Here is a 17330-nt window from a genome sequence, read left to right as displayed (position 1 = left end):
GACTTCCCTAAAGTCACTCAGTAAGTTTTGTACTTACAGCAGGACTACAATTCATAGACTTCCTATTTCTTTTCTAGTGCTTTTAACCACTACACTATATTGGCCTTCCATCCTCACTTTAAAGCACTATACATTTAACAATTTGCAGTATATTACTAGAACTGAAAAAACTCATTTTCCATGAAATACTCATTACATTTCATTTTGTATTTGGAGCTAAAAGAATTAGAACATCTGCAAATATTTTTACAATCATTGGGTTTTATTATAAGATTTCTACAAAATCCCAGTAAAGAAGTTATAAAAAGTTGTTCTTCCAATCAATATGTGATTAATTTTAATCAGATAGTGTTTGTGCAAATGGAGCATGTTATTGTAATTAAGCCCAGTTTCTTAAAATTAAAATAAATTATAGCCTCTTTCATGTAGACAAGTAATATTTTTTTTAATTCTTTCGTCTCATCAGATGTTGCTTGCTATTTAACTCAGGCCTTAAAACAATTATATAGCATTTGGGAGAAAAGATACAGATCAATAAACCAGCACCAGAGGCCAAGATGGAGAAGATCTCCACAGCTACCATGTACTTCCCCTTGGTGCATAAATAGGTTGGAACAAAGGACAACCAAACAGCACAAAATAACAACATGCTGAAAGTGATAAACTTGGCTTCATTAAAACTGTTAGGCAATTTTCTGGCCAGGAAAGCAAGAGTAAAACAGATAACAGCCAAAATACCCATAAAAGCCAATACACAATAAAACATGATAGCAGAACCTTCATTACATTCCAGAATAATTTTTTCAGTTATTGAGTGAATATCAAAATCTGGGAATGGAGGTGAGGTCACCAACCACACAGTACAAATAGAGGCTTGAATAAAAGAGCTAGCAAGAACAATGGAGGTTGCTAGTCCTTTCCCCACCCATTTTCTCATTTGGGATCCTGGCTTGGTGGCCATGAAGGACAGAACCACAATGATGGTTTTGGCTAATACACAAGAAACCGCCACTGTAAAGATGATTCCAAAAGCTGTTTGGCGGAAGAAGCATGGTATCTTCTCAGGTCGCCCAATGAATAGCAAAGTACAAAGGAAGCACAGGAAGAGAGACACAAGGAGAGTATAGGTAAGGTTCCGGTTATTGGCCTTCACAATGGGAGTATTCTGGTGCTTGAGGAAGATTTTAAGCACCACAGCTGTAATGAAAGAGAAGGAAAGAGCAAATATGGCCAAACTGATCCCTAAAGATTCTTCATAAGATAAGAAGCTTATATCTTTTGGAAGACATGCATCTTGGTCATAGTTTGGATATTTATCCTCTGGACACTGGATACAGTCATCCATATCTGGAAAAGAAAGCATTAGCAAAAAATTCTAGAATGATTTAGAAATGTACATAGATTTCCACTGAAATTTTGTAGATTTATATACAATTTCACTTAGACATTGGGAAAGAAAATCACCTGTAAATTTTGAATTTGTGGGATTGAAGGTCACAACCAATATTTTGAAAACATCTCTGTATCGTATCTCTTACCTGTCTGGTTTGAAATTTTCCCTTCAGGACATGGAAGGCAATTGTAGCAACAGTTTGGCTTCCCTTCTATCTTTGTCTTACTGGTGCCTCCATGACATTTGTCATTACAGAGAGAAAGGGGGCATGTCTGTTCAAAAATGGAAAGGGTAAGTGATTTACAATTATGAAATGAGCTGACAAAAATGGAAAGGGTAAGTGATTTACAATTATGCAATGAGCTGACAAATAGCTGACAAAAAAGTACCACTTTTCAAAAGCATTTGGGGACTAATATATAGTAATTACACTGTTTTACAAATATGATGTTAGCTGTGGCAACTACTGGTATGCCCAACATCTCAAGTAACTTCTGCTTAGCTTTTTCATTTTATATTTTTAATAGTTATTAGATCTATTTTTCCCCTTATATGATAGGTGGAGAGAACAAGCTACAGGTAGCCTGTGATTTATGACCACAATTGAGTACAGAATTTTGGTTGTGAGTCTTTGTGGTCATTAAGCATGTCACCATGTAATCAGACTTGCTGTCACTAACATTTTTATAATGATCATAAAGCAATTCACCATGATAGTTATGAGAATCATATGATGGTTAAGCGAACAACATGGTTATTAATGAACATGGCATATCCAATGGGAGTTTTTTTTACCATTTTTGCCAGATAATGGGGAAAAAGTTGTAAATTGTAGTCACATGACTTCAGGCTTCTGCAACCTGGTTGCCAAGCTCCTGAAATGTGAACATGTGACTAAGGGTCAAGGCAGCAGTTGTAACTTCAAGGATGTGTCATAAACAGCTTTATGAAGTCTTTTCCAACTTAAAATAGTCATTAAGCAATAGTCATTAAGTTGAGGACTATTTGTAGTAGCTGCCCTAATGTGATTTGTCCATATTTTTGCCATTGTGTTGATAAAGTATTCCTAAAGATTTCACATATCATGCATCCCCAGCTATTGTGATGTGAACTTGGTTAAGATAAGACAAGTAAAGTCATTTAGGAATGTGGCCCTAGACATGTTTTGGACCCCAAATCAAACAATAAACTCTGTATATTTGGAGGCTAAAATGAGTGAAAGAAGAATCTTGAAATATTTAGAGGGAGTAAATAAATAAATTAATATAAATTCAAAGAATTATTCAACTACAGGCAAATTATTTCACAGAATACATGGAATGAACTTTTTTTTTAACATCAGAAAATCACTTAAGTTATTGCAATATAAATTAAGTCCTTACCTGGTTGAATCTACGTGGCCATTCAATATCATCTCCATAAATGTTTAACATTTTTAAAGAACAAGCTGATGGTTCTATTTCACCAATTTTTACTTTCTGAAAGGATTGGTTTGGGAAAGTGACCCAATTTACAATGTCAAATCCTGCAATTAATGAACCATTTTCATCAAAAGAAACCTTTTTACCAGCAGAGTTGTTAAATGAAACACTTCTCAAGTAATGGTGCAACTGAAATCAGAAAATATTTATGGAGTTAAAGAAATGCTAATATGTGTTTAAAAAAGATAATAAATCACCTAAATCAGTGGTTCTCAACCTGTGGGTCGGGACCCCATTTGGGATCGAATGACCATTTCACGGGGGTCGCCAAACAACGCAGTCCACCGTTTTTTCCCCCTTTTCCTTAGCTGTGGTACTCGCTTTTATTCTATTGGCTTTTGAAAGCCAATAGAATAGACTCTCTTGAATAGAGTCTAATTCTATTGGTTTTCAAAAGCCAATAGGAATTGACCAGGCTGTCTCTGCCCTGCTGAGCCCACCAAAAGTCCCATTCTGCAAACGGTGCTGCACCAGTTGAGTAGTCCTCGACTTATGACCGGTTGAGTAGTCCTCGACTTATGACCGGTTGAGTAGTCCTCGACTTACGACCGGTTGGGGGTCACGGCATTAAAAAGGTTGAGAACCACTAACCTAAATGATCTAGATCCACCTTTCTTCACCACTGACACCCTTTAAATATCTTTTGTGGCCATGGACCATGGTCACAGATCTTCAAGATTGAACTGAAGGATTAAATAATAACATTTCTTCAAGCCTTTGTAAACCCCCTGTGATGACAGGTTATAACCACTAACCTAGATATCCACTTACAAATGTGCTGAACAAGTATGCATATTGTATCTCAGCTTGGAAGTCCATTACCTGCCACATTGACTTATTCAGAAGCTTCCATATCCCCCCATTTCTTCTTGATCTTAACATGGACTTGGTTGAATGCATAACATGCAGAGCATGAGCCACAGCATGGATAGCATTGTGGATGCTGTAGCTGTGAGCAGTCAGGCTTGTTTCAAAAACAGATGCAGGAAGAGAGTCTAATTTTTCTTCCCCAGTGCAGATTGTGCTTTCTTCTTGGTCTGCCAGAGAAACAGGGAACACACAATTAAAAGCTTGTTCCCAAAAAGCTTTAATGAAACCATCTTCTCTTTTCCCTTTAGGATTTTGGTCATGGACAAAGTTCTGGAAGCCAGACAGTTCCTTTTTGTGCATTGCAAGTGACACAGCACCATGGATGAAATCTAAATTCCAATCATTTTGAAAGGGAATTGATGTGAAATCCATTTGAGCTGTCATAATCCAGACCTTAGTTACCATTGGTATATTCTCAAATTCCGAGAAATGAAGTACCATTCTCAAAATAATGATGGTCTGGATTTCACCATGTACAATCAATACATTTGCAGAGCTTTTCATGATACCCAAGAATGTTTCAAAACCTTCCTTCACCATTTGATCAGCAAATACAGAAAAAGTTAGCTGAGGGAATCTTTGTATGATGTCAAAGCAGATGCCTCTTTTGGAGAATGTAGGGAGCACTTCCTGGACAAATCTCTCTCCATTAACATCATTCAGATAAACCACTCCAACCCATCTCCAGTTGAAATATAGCAATAACCTTAGAATACCCTCATATTGGAGTGCCACACTTGGGAACATCTGCTGAAAAAAAACTCCTTCAGTCTGTTTCTCCATCAATAGAGCAGAGCCATATGTGAGCTAAATGAAAAGAGAATATTGGAAAAGATGTTTCCAAAACAAACAAAAAAAACCTCAAGTATGGGTGTTGTCCATATATGTTGCTGATGCTGATGAATAAATTCTTTTGTTCTATTTTTCATTCTTCTGTAATTGTTCACAATTCAATTTTTTCTGGATCTGGGTTTCAAATTGCAAAAAAATCCTAATGCATCAATTTTTACCATTTTCTTATGTAAGGCAAGAGTTTCTTCTCCCCCATATCAATTGTATGAATTTATTTACATGAAGGTGGCTATCAAATCTTGTATATTTCCTCTTCACATGACATGATCTACCTCAATGAAGAAATAAACAGACAGCTCAAAATGGAATTCATAAATTCTTTCCCAGAATGAAGAGTTCTATTTAAGTTAAGTCTTTGGATTTTTATCTATTTTGTTCACTTTGTTCCATAACTTGGTCAGAAAAATGCCTCAAATTTTAGAGATGGTGCTCTCCCTTTTTAAGTTCTTAAGGTATATTCACATTGCCTACCTGTGGGATCTTGTACATGCAGAGAATTGTTGCCATGTTGAGACAGACATCAGAGTTAGGTCCCCCAATGACTGCTACCAGATTATTTTGAGCATCACATTTGTAATTTGGAAAGAATTTGTCTTTTGTGGACAGAAGTTCCATAGAAGCAAGATAAATTACACTGGCACTGAAATCATTATTGTAGATATGGAAACCCAGAGTGATGTTAGGTAAGAGTTGGGTGTTGTCATTGATCTTCTTTAAAGCAAATTCCAAAGTCAAGATATGTTGGTAGTTCTGCTTCATGACTCTACAATGAGAAAAATCAATAGCTTAAAAATGATCTCTTATTTGAAATTAAATTGCTTGATCTTTGTCCTTATGACTTCTCTAAAGAGTTTTTTTCAGAATGCTAATATGCTTCAACCACATTAAAAGACAAAACGTGTGAAATTATTTTCCAAATATCTCTTGGTGTTTTTTGTTAGAATAGTTTTGTATGCTTTCATTTTTGAAGCTCTTTCTCTAGTTTCTAGTGAACCTGGAGAGCCCAAGTACTTCTGGGGACTTCAGTAGAACTTTCTATAATCCTTTTTTTGGAAGACTGTTTTGCATGATTTCATAGCACTCCAAAACGTTGAACGAAGTTAATGATTTTAGGAACAGAAATTTTTCAGAGAGGTATACCTAACTTCTTCAATATGGTGCTCAAAGTTGAAATGGTCACAAAATCTCATTGATTGAGCTAATAAATCAGTGCCTCTCACGTTCTTATTATGGTGACCTCCATACATTTCAGATTTCAGTGATTTGCTGAACACTGAAAATAGGCAGAGCAATCATTTTAAGTCCTATTTTCAATCACATTTTTTGGACTGTGATTAAGAAAAGATAAAAATACAGAGCTTTGGCAAAGGAACACATTATTGTGTTGAAGTGTTAAGTGAGTTCAAATGTGACTGCAATGTTTAATACCATGACCATAATTTTGTGAAAAGTTACAAAACTACTCTGGTTTCTTCTAGGAAACTCTCTGTGAATTTTTGATTTCCTTATTGCCTGACTTCTTTTTAGAGGAAAAAGAATAACACCTACAGGATTCATGGCTATCATGGTGGATGGATCATTTTCTCCCTTTATTACCCTCAAATAAATGAAAGTCACCCAGATTAAGACTGAGAATATTGTATTTAAGATGCTACCTTGAACTTTTCCTTGTTACTTATTCCTTTCCCATTCTTCAAGTTGTGCAGAACATCCAAATTAACATTGGAAATATTACAGATAATAGGGCAAATTTAAAATAGTTTCTCCATGTAATATCTCCATTCTTCAACCACTGTAGAAGATTTTTAGATCATTTACATGGAGCACACAAAGATTAGGATGAGAGAATTAGTCTCGCAAACAAGTCCTTAATTCAGTTTACAACACTGACATGTAAATTAAATTAGAATGTGTGTACATGCTTCTTTCTACTCTTGCTAAAACATTCTCTTAAAAATTCAAAGATATTTATTATCCAGTAGTATGGTAGCAGAAAATTGTAATTTGTAGATCCATCTCAGAAGAAAGAATTCCTAATTGCTTCCCTTCAAAATGTCCCAGAATGGAAATTTGGAAGGACAAGGAAATAATTATGATGTTGAAAAGAAACACTCATAACTTTAAATACTTAGAGTATAAGGCAGAAATATGGCCCTGAATCACAGTGAGTCTGCTTCCATTCTTAAAAAAGAAAAAGAAATCTCATTTTTTTTCTACTGAACAACTAAACAAACCTGCATCAACAAAATCTCACCCTTCCCAACACACAGCAACAGATGTAGAATATAACTGGAAAGCACATGCAGCAGGATTAAGAAAATCAAATGTCTTACACAAAGTCACCAAAGAGTGCAGATGAAGGACGCTTTTTATACGAAGTAGGATTTGAAAACCGATAAGTATGAGAAATAATTACAGCCATTATGAGATCTCCAGACTTATAATACTTATGATGAATAGGAAGAGGCTCACTAACATTGCATCTAAAGTTAGGAATCTTGCACACTGCCAATGGAAGTAGCATGAATACCAACAACACCAGGGCTACATCTTCCATGCAACTCTTCTGACTAGAAAACAAAGTCAGAGACTAGGAGGTCTCCGTATAGCATTGTTCAACCTGAGTGGTTGCTAACTGTGAGAACTGAAGTCATGACTGTTCTCTGTAAATTATGTGTCATCCAACTGAGGAAGAATTATAGATTTAATCTCTAGCTTTCAATGATCAGTAAACACATTTTAATATTGGCTTGTTGTTTTTCCAATAGATCTAATAATCCTCCAAGGAACCGAGAAGTCAACATAGCTAATTTCATAATTGCATGGGGAAAATATAGCTATTATCACTAGCAATCAGTGACAGTGTTTCTTTGAGACTTTGAAAATATGTGATCATGTTCCCTGGATTTGAATTAAATTTTGTAGGACAGAAAAAATGTACGTAGTTTTTAAACCAAAGGGGGGGGGGAGAAAGAGAGGGAGAGGGAGAGAGAGAGAGGGGGGGCTTTTATAAAAAAGAAAATTAAACACTTTCTAAACCAGGTTACAAGATAATTGCATGATCAGGAAGATATGTCATTTCAAGCACCAATTTTATAACACAGAAGAATATTTGGAGAGACTAAATAGAGATCCATACAAAAGTCGGTTGTTCTCAGGACTGATTATATATATATATATATATATATATATATATATATATATATTTGAATTCTGTAGACATTGTCCACACTGCATGCTTTGGATGGACTCACAAGGAGTTCTCAGTTGTAAAATAAAGAGAAAAATATGCATGTGAAAGGCATCTACATTTATCTGTCTCTGTGTGACTGTGTTGTGTTTCAGTGGGATGGGGAATAATGAAAATCAGGATTAATGGATTTATGGCAGTTCCTGTATAAATGTAAATGCTCCTGAAACACAATGTTTGCTCAGTGAGGGAGCCATATAACATCACAGTTGATAATCTAAACCAACCTAATTATTTCTGTTAAATGAGCAAAGGAACATGCAGGTATTCGCTCTTTGTCATTTGAAGTGATGAGCAGCTTCCCAAAAATAGAAGGAATAATCAAAAGTTTGTACCACTAAAAGAGGCTAAAGAAAGTGAGGTTGAAGTGTCATAATTTTATTTATAAATTTCAATAAAGATCTAAATTAAATACTCACACACTTAAAATAATCTCTACACTAAAGAGAGATTATACTCTCTCTCTCTCTCTCCCTCCCTCTCCCTCCCTCCCTCTCTCTCTCTCTCACACACACACACATACACACACAGAGAGAGACACACACAATTTTTAATAAAGAATGTCAGAATTTCTTTAAAAGTTCTGGAATCAGAATTTGAGAATTTAAATTTTCCTCATTAAGCATATAAAATAGCTGATGTGTCATACTTTTTAACACCATTAAAAGGTTATCTTATCTTTTTTTTCTTGCACAGACAAGATAGCAATGCCTCCTAGAAGAATTTGTTTTTAGGTTACATGTACAAAAAATGCTGACAAGAAAGAACACTAAAAATGAAGAGTCAGCTTTTACATAGAGGCATCAACAGTTGAAATAGCACATACTGTATAAGAGATAAAACCAGAGAAACCTATACATCAAAGTGAAATCTTCAGACCCGTTTTCCTGCAGGTTTTTTGTTAATAAATTTACAGTATTTCAGCTACATTGTTCAGATTTTATTTTTTCTTGTTAACTGCTGCCTCGTATTCAGATTTGGCTTCAGCAAAATGATGTAGCATTTGGGGAAAAAGATGCAACTCAGTATCCCAAAACTGGAGGCCAAAATGGAGAAGATTTCTACAGTCACCATGTACTTCCCTTTGGTACTTAGGTAAGTTGGAACAAAAGCCATCCAAACACTGCAAAATAGCAACATGCTGAAGGTAATAAACTTGGCTTCATTAAATGTGTCAGGCAATCTCCTGGCCAAAAAAGCCACTACAAAGTTGACAATGGCCAGGAAACCCATAAAGCCCAAGACACAGTAAAACATGAATGCTGAACCTTCATTACATTCTTCAATAATTTCTGCTGCCATTGAATGCATGTCAACATCTGGAAATGGGGGAAAGATGACCAGCCACACAGTACAAATGATAACTTGAATCATTGAGGAGGAAAGAAGGATGAAATTGGCCAATCCTTTGCCCACCCATTTTTTCATCCTGGACCCTGGCTTGATAGCAGTAAATGCTAGAACTACTACAATGCTTTTGGCCAAGATGCAAGAAACTGCTATTGAGAAAATCATGCCAAATGCAGTTTGTCGAATGAAACAAGTCAGCTTCTCTGGGTGGCCAATGAAGAGAAGAGCAGAGAGGAAGCAGAAGAAGAGTGAACTGAGGAGCACATAAGTCAGGTTCCGGTTGTTGGCTTTGACGATGGGAGTGTCATGGTATTTAAAATAGATGCCCAGGATAAACACAGACAGACAAGTAGCACAAAGAGCAAAACTGGCCAAAGTGCTGCCCAAGGGTTCTCCATATGACAAGTAGGTTTTCTTTTTTGGAATGCATGAATTCTGGGGAGGGTTTGGATAATGATCATCTGGACATTGACTGCAGACATCCATATCTGAAATACACAAACTGGATTTCTATGAATATTCTACAACATTCTATCTTCTGGTTAAGTGCTATATCATTCCAGAATATAATTTTCATTATCTAAAAATTGTAAATATTTTTTCACACTATTAAATAAAACCAAAAAGAAATATCATTTAAGAAAGTCATGGTGTATTAGTCTATGCAAATTTGTGTATTTGGAACCATATCCTTCCCTCTGTTTCCTGGAAGGATTAAATAAACCAACATTCCCTTGCATGGTCCATGCAGTAAGTCCTGGATTCAAGAAGATTCTTTGAATACACTTCATCACAAGATTGAAATCCCATAGGCCAGCATTGAAAACTTATATTCACTTAACATCTACCCAATTTAACCCCAAGAATGCCTGGAGAGAAGAAAACTTCTTGGGCCTAACCCAGTGGTTCTCAACCCTCCTAATGCCGCGACCCCAACCATGTGCCCCAACCATGTGCCCCAGTAGCCTTACCTTGGCCACCACACATTCAGTGCGGCAGCAGGCAGGTCCAGGCGCTCCTGGGCAGTCATGGCATGCGGCAGCGAGGGCGCAGGCTTTCGAATGCCAATAGAATAGACTCTCTTGAATAGAGTCTATTCTATTGGCTTTCAAAAGCTAATAGAATAAGAGGGAGTAGTACAGCTAAGGAAAAGGGGGAAAAATGGCGGACTGCGTTGTTTGGTGACCCCCGTGAAATGGTCGTTCGACCCCAAATAGGGTCGCGACCCACAGGTTGAGAACCACTGTCTTATACTATTTTGGACAAATGGCTGTCCAGTCTCTTCTTAAAAACTTCCAGTGTTGGAGCATTCACCGCTTCTGGAGGCAGGTTGTTCCACTGGTTAATTGTTCTAACTGTCAGGAAGTTTCTCCTTAGTTCCAGGTTGCTTCTCTCCTTGATTAGTTTCCACCCGTTGCTTCTTGTCCTGCCTTCAGCTGCTTTGGAGAATATGTTCTAGATTATTTCTAGACAAGGGGGGGACATGATAGCAGTATTCCAATATTTCTAGGACAAGGGGGGACATGATAGCAGTATTCCAATATCTCAGGGGCTGCCATAAAGAAGAGGGAATCAAGCTATTTTCCAAAGCACCTGAAAGCAGGACAAGAAGCAATGGGTGGAAACTAATCAAGGAGAGAAGCAACCTAGGAGAAACTTCCTGACAGTGAGAACAATTAATCAGTGGAAACAACCTGCTTCCAGAAGCAGTAAATGCTCCAACACTGGAAGTTTTTAAGAAGAGACTGGATAGCCATTTGTCCGAAATGGTGTAGGGTTTCCTGCCTGAGCAGGGGGTTGGACTAGGTGACCTCCAAGGTCCCTTCCAACTTTACTATTATTATTATTATGGATCATCGCATAGTCAGCCAGATGTTCAGACTGGATTTGGCATTTTGTCTACCTATCGAGTCCTTACCCAGGACCTGGGATAGGCAGATGTGGATGTTTGATGGTATTACAGATATCGTCGCAGGATGGAAGCAGTTCCTAATAAGGCCGCCTTTTGCAATTGACTAATAGCGAATTTGTCAATGCCAATGGTGTTCAAGTGGTGCTCCAGTTGTTTTGGGATTGCACCCAAGGAGCCTATGACTATTGGTACTACCCTTGCTTGCTTTTGCCACAGTCTTTCTATTTCTATTTGTAGGTCTTTGTATTTTGTTATCTTCTCCAGTTCTTTCTCTTCTATTCTGCTATCTCCAGGCACTGCCACGTCCACTATCCAGACTTTTTTGTCTTTCTTATCGACAATTGTTAAGTCTGGGGTGTTATGTTGCAGGTGCTTGTCTGTTTGAATTCTGAAGTCCCAGAGCAGTTTAATTTTATCATTTTCTATGACTTTCTCTATTTTATGATCCCACCAGTTTTTGCTTACAGGCAAATGATATTTTTTGCAGATCTTCCAATGCACCATTGTTGCTACTTTGTCATGCCGCTGCTTGTAATCAGTCTGTGCAATCTTCTTGCAACAGCTTACCAAGTGGTCCACTGCTTCTTCAGCTTCTTTGCATAGGCGGCACTTACTGTCTGTTGCTGTCTTCTCAATTTTGACTTTGTATGCATTTGTCCTTAAGGCTTGGTCTTGTGCAGCCAGAATTAGTCCCTCGGTCTCTTTCTTCAATTTTCCTGCTCTTAGCCATTGCCAGGTTTTATTATTATCTGCTTTCCCAGCTATTTTTTTCATGTATTGGCCATGTAGTGCTTTGTCTTCCCATGCCTCTATTCTGTTCTTCATTTGGTCTTTCTTGTAGGCCAGTTTGGTCTCTCCAGTAGTTAGTAAGCCTTCCTGATATACTAATTTCACATTGTCATTATTTTTCTGGTCTGCCTATCCATTGCTTTTAGTTCTGCTTGAGTCCAGTCCACTATTCCAGCTGTGTACCTAATGACTGGGATTGCCCAGGTGTTGATTGCCTTTATGGTATTTCCTCCATTGAGTTTGGACTTTAAGATCTTCTTCACTCTCTTGATGTATTCACCTCTAATCTTTTTCTTGACTTCAGTGTGCTTGATGTTGTCAGCTTGAAGGATACCCAAGTATTTGTAGTACTCTTCCTCATCCAGACTCTTAATGTTATTTTCGTGGGGCATCTTGATTCCTTCAGTTTTCACTATTTTTCCTTGTTTGATAGTAAGTGTGGCACATTTGTCCAAGCCAAACTCCATTACAATATCTTGGCTATATATACGGACAGTGTTGAGCAGCGATTCTATTTCAGATGATGTTTTTCCATACAGCTTCAGATCATCCATATAAAGGAGGTGGGATAGTCTGGCAGATGTTTTTGATGTTTGATAGCCATGTCCTGAGTTATTCAGTATTGTTGACAGAGGAAACAGTGCAATAACAAATAGTAATGGTGATAATGAATCTCCTTGAAATATTCCTCTCTTGATATTAACCTCTCCCAGCTTCTCACCATTGATTTGCAACTGTGTCTTCCATTGTGCCATCGATCTTTGCACAAATTTTCTGATGTTTCTACTGACTCCTGTTATTTCTAGGCACTTTATTATCCAATCATGTGGCAGAGAGTCAAATGCCTTTTTGTAGTCAATCCATGCCACATTCAGGTTGGTCTTCCTTCTCTTGCAGTTTTCCAAGATCATTTTGTCTATTAGGAGTTGATCTTTTGTTCCTCTGCTATTGGGGCGGTTTCCTTTCTGCTCAGGTGGAAAGAGATTGTTTTCAACTAGATGCTGTTGTACTGCATCAGCTACCACACCAGTTAGTAATTTGAAAGTTGTTGGTAAGCAGGTAATTGGCCTGTAGTTACCTGGTGTTGCCCCTTTTGCTGGATTTTTCATTATTAGGTAGGTTTTCCCAGTTGTTAGCCACTTTTCAATTTCTCCTCCTTGTAGTATATTGTTGAACTGCTTGGCAATGAGTGGGTGTATAACAGTTAGATGTTTCAACCAAAACCCATGCAGTTCATCTTCACCTGGTGCTGACCAATTTTTGATTTTCTTTGCTCTTTTTTCTACCATTTTTGTTGTTATTACTAGTTCTTTCATTTCAACTTCTGTTTTATTTGCATCCACCTCTTTTAACCAAGCCGCATCCTTGTTGTATTTCTTTGGGTTATCCCATATCTGCTTCCAGAACTGTACTGTTTCTTCCTTGTCAGGTACTGACTGATTCCTTGCAGTTTCTCCATTGATGGATTGGTAGAAACGTTTCTGATTGGATTGAAATTGGAGGTTCTGCCTATAGTTTGCAATTCGAGCTTCATATCTACTGATTTTTCTGGCTATAGCTGTTATTTGTTGCTTTATTATTTCCAGTGCTTCCTTGATCTTCCTTGTTTCTAAGTGGTATTTCTTGATTAGGTGTTCTTTGGTCTTCGTGCATCCCAGGTATTCTGTTATAACTGCAGCTGTGCTGTACATTAGTTGGTTTGTTTCTTGCAGTGAATTGGTGCTTATACTTGATATTGAAATATTTGCATCTTTTAATGCTTGTGCTAGCTGTTTCTTTGGAACAAGCTTCAATGCAGATAGTCTTATTCTGTTGTTTTTGTGCTGTTCTAGATGCTCAGTTATTCTTTGTTTCAATTCTTTTATTTCTTTAGTTAGAGGGTTTTGTTCTTCCTGAGGTAGAGGTGCCTGGTTTCCAAATGAGAACAGTTGTATATCTCTGCTAGATTCCTTCACTGCCAACTCCCCCTGGTTTGCCTCTACATTCTGAATTACTTCTGGTAAGGCTTTGATTTCTTTGCCCTGGGTAAACCTTTGCAGTTCGTCCAATTCTGTTTCTGTGAATATTTTATTTGTGTTATAAATCGGCGTTGATCTGCTAGTCTCTGTTCTGTTATTTCTGATTCTGGATGTTGTTCTTTCCAGAACTGGTGCATTCGTTTTAGATATCCTCTTCTTGTTGGACTTGATCTGTAGTAACAGATCATTATTTCTTTGTTTTCCATCACTTGTGTATCTGCGACGGGTAAACACCTTTTCTTCCAGTAGTTCTGCAGCTGCTGGCCCTGGTTGCTCAGCCAACAGTCCTGAGTCCTGTAACTCATTTTTCACCAGATATCCAGGAACTCCAATATCTAGCACAGACCTTGTTAACCCGGGCGACATCCGAGCCGGTATGGCATTCTGCAATTTATGTCTCACCATATTTTTTATGGGAGAGACACTCTTTGTCTAACTCCTCTGATGAGACCTGTCCAGTATGGTTGAACCTCTGGCATAGCTCTCATCTTCCTCAGAGTACACAAGCCCCACAACCACGTCACGGTAGTGTCTCACTGGGGGTATTATTATTATTATTATTATTGGATCATCGCACAGTCAGCCAGATGTTCAGACTGGATTTGGCATTTTGTCTACCTATCGAGTCCTTACCCAGGACCTGGGATAGGCAGATGTGGATGTTTGATGGTATTACAGATATCGTCGCAGGATGGAAGCAGTTCCTAGTAAGGCCGCCTTTTGCAATTGACTAATAGCAAATTTGTCAATGCCAATGGTGTTCAAGTGGTGCTCCAGTTGTTTTGGGATTGCACCCAAGGAGCCTATGACTATTGGTACTACCCTTGCTTGCTTTTGCCACTGTCTTTCTATTTCTATTTGTAGGTCTTTGTATTTTGTTATCTTCTCCAGTTCTTTCTCTTCTATTCTGCTGTTCTCCAGGCACTGCCACGTCCACTATCCAGACTTTTTTGTCTTTCTTATCGACAATTGTTAAGTCTGGGGTGTTATGTTGCAGGTGCTTGTCTGTTTGAATTCTGAAGTCCCAGAGCAGTTTAATTTTATCATTTTCTATTACTTTCTCTATTTTATGATCCCACCAGTTTTTGCTTACAGGCAAATGATATTTTTTGCAGATCTTCCAATGCACCATTGTTGCTACTTTGTCATGCCGCTGCTTGTAATCAGTCTGTGCAATCTTCTTGCAACAGCTTACCAAGTGGTCCACTGTTTCTTCAGCTTCTTTGCATAGGCGGCACTTACTGTCTGTTGCTGTCTTCTCAATTTTGACTTTGTATGCATTTGTCCTTAAGGCTTGGTCTTGTGCAGCCAGAATTAGTCCCTCAGTCTCTTTCTTCAATTTTCCTGCTCTTAGCCATTGCCAGGTCTTGTTAATATCTGCTTTCCCAGCTATTTTTTAAATGTATTGGCCATGTAGTGCTTTGTCTTCCCATACCTCTATTCTGTTCTTCATTTGGTCTTTCTTGTAGGCCAGTTTGGTCTCTCCAGTAGTCAGTAAGCCTTCCTGATATACTAATTTCAGTGCATCTTCATCATTGTTCTTCAGATATTTAACCCGGGTGACATCCGAGCTGGTATGGCATTCTGAAATTTACGTCTCACCATATTTTTTATGGGAGAGACACTCTTTGTCTGACTCCTCTGATGAGACCTGTCCAGTATGGTTGATCCTCTGGTATAGCTCTCATCTTCCTCAGAGTACACAAGCCCCACAACCACGTCAAGGTAGTGCCTCCCTGGGGTTTTTTGTTGTTGTTGTTTTGTTGTTGTTGTTGTTATTATTATTATTATTATTATTATTATTATTTTCTACTGAATTAATGAAAACAAACCTGTATCATCAAAGTTCCTTTCCCACAAAACAGAGCAACAGAAAACACACTTAGAAAATAATTGGAGAACACATACAGAAGGATTAAGAAAATAAAGATTCTTACACAAAATCACCCAAAACTGCTGAAGAAGGGCGTTTTTTATAAGAAGTAGGACTTGTAAAATGGTAAGTGTGAGAAATAATGCCAGCCATTATGAAATCTCCAGATTTATAATACTTATGATAAATAGGAAGAGGCTCACTAACATTACATCTAAAGCTAGAAACTTTGCACACTGTCAGTGGAAATAACACCAATACAAACACCATCAATGTTATCATCTTCCATGGAACTTTTCTGGGTAAAAATGAATCAAACAGCAGTGATGAGACTCAGCAAGTCCTCTGTCCACTATTATTCAGCCTGATTGGTTGCTTACTATGCAAACTGAAGCCATGTCTGTTCAGTGCAAATTGTCTGCAATCCAACTGATAAAGAATCATAGATTTCCTACTTTAACTCTGATTGGCTGATAAACATACTTTGATATTGATTAGTTTTGACGTTATTTTTCCAATAGATTTTAAAGCTCCCCAAGGAACTGAAGAAAGAAATAATATTAATGTCATAATTACAGGAGGGAATTCTTATAATTATTATTCAGAGATACAGTTGCTTGAGGGTATGAAAAGGTGAATATGTTCCCTAAATTTGAACCCAACTTTGGTTCTTTTTTTTTTAAGGTGTCAAAGTTGCTGACGTTTTTAATGATATATAGAAATTTCTCTCTCTCTCTCTGTGTGTGTGTGCGTGTGTGTGTATGTATATGTGTGTGAATATGTGTGTGTGTGTATGTTTGCATATACTGTATAAATAAAGATTAAAACCAAGAACATTATACACTGTCTAAATCATCCAGTTTGTGAATTACAAATAGTCCTCAACTTGCAATTGAATTTGGGATCTGATTTCCAGATGTAAATTGTTATGGTCATAAGTCAAGGTACCCATGTGTCCAGATCTGTTTTTATGACTTAATTTTCAGGATCTCTTACATGAATGCATGGTTGTAAGTGTGAATCTATTCTTCTGAGTGATTTTTTTTTTAAGCAGAAACTAGCAAAGTCATTGCAAATCATAGTAATATGACTATGGGATGCTACAAATGGTTGTAAAGTGAGCTGGTTGCTAAGTGCCTGAAATGTGGTCATGTGACTGCATGTGTGTTGGTGTGTGGGGTCAAAACCTTCGTAATTTTGAATGGTTGTTAAGCATCAAGTTTTAAGTCAAGGACTACCTGTATTTGTATGTAATAGTGCCACAATCTATTCAATGTGTTCTTATTGAAAGCTGATCTCTCTCTCTCTCTCTCTCCCTCCCTCCCTCCCTCCCTCCCTCTCCCTCTCTCTCTTTCTCTCTGACATGTATGCATCAATATCAATAACACTTTTTCTGTCTGTATATTTATCATAGAACTGAGAGCTAAACCTTTAAAGAATTTGCTCATTTATCTAGGCCAGGGTAGGCAACCTCGGCTCTTTTATGACTCATGGACTTCAACTCCCAGAATTCCTGGGAGTATAGCTGACTCAGGAATTCTG

The 17330-nt window shown here is 37.6% G+C and overlaps 1 protein-coding gene across 1 annotated transcript; it reads right to left on the bottom strand.

Annotated features, from left to right (window-relative positions):
* Positions 1-445: 445 nt before the first annotated feature.
* Positions 446-15980, bottom strand: LOC120298175 (vomeronasal type-2 receptor 26-like). The gene is made up of 6 exons (XM_039321626.1): positions 15851-15980; positions 5068-5243; positions 3697-4551; positions 2776-3003; positions 1539-1665; positions 446-1347 (listed from the first exon to the last, which is right to left on the bottom strand). The coding sequence occupies exons 1-6, from the start codon at positions 15939-15941 to the stop codon at positions 446-448; spliced, it is 2379 nt and encodes a 792-aa protein (XP_039177560.1). The 5' UTR covers positions 15942-15980.
* Between the last annotated feature and the right edge of the window lie 1350 nt (positions 15981-17330).

This window comes from Crotalus tigris, unplaced genomic scaffold, assembly GCF_016545835.1.
Source record: "Crotalus tigris isolate CLP2741 ecotype Arizona unplaced genomic scaffold, ASM1654583v1 scf7180000023764.170092, whole genome shotgun sequence".
Taxonomy (NCBI): Eukaryota; Metazoa; Chordata; class Lepidosauria; order Squamata; family Viperidae; genus Crotalus; species Crotalus tigris.
The sequence above is the reverse complement of the archived record's forward strand: the minus strand, read 5'-3'. Positions and strand labels throughout refer to the sequence as shown.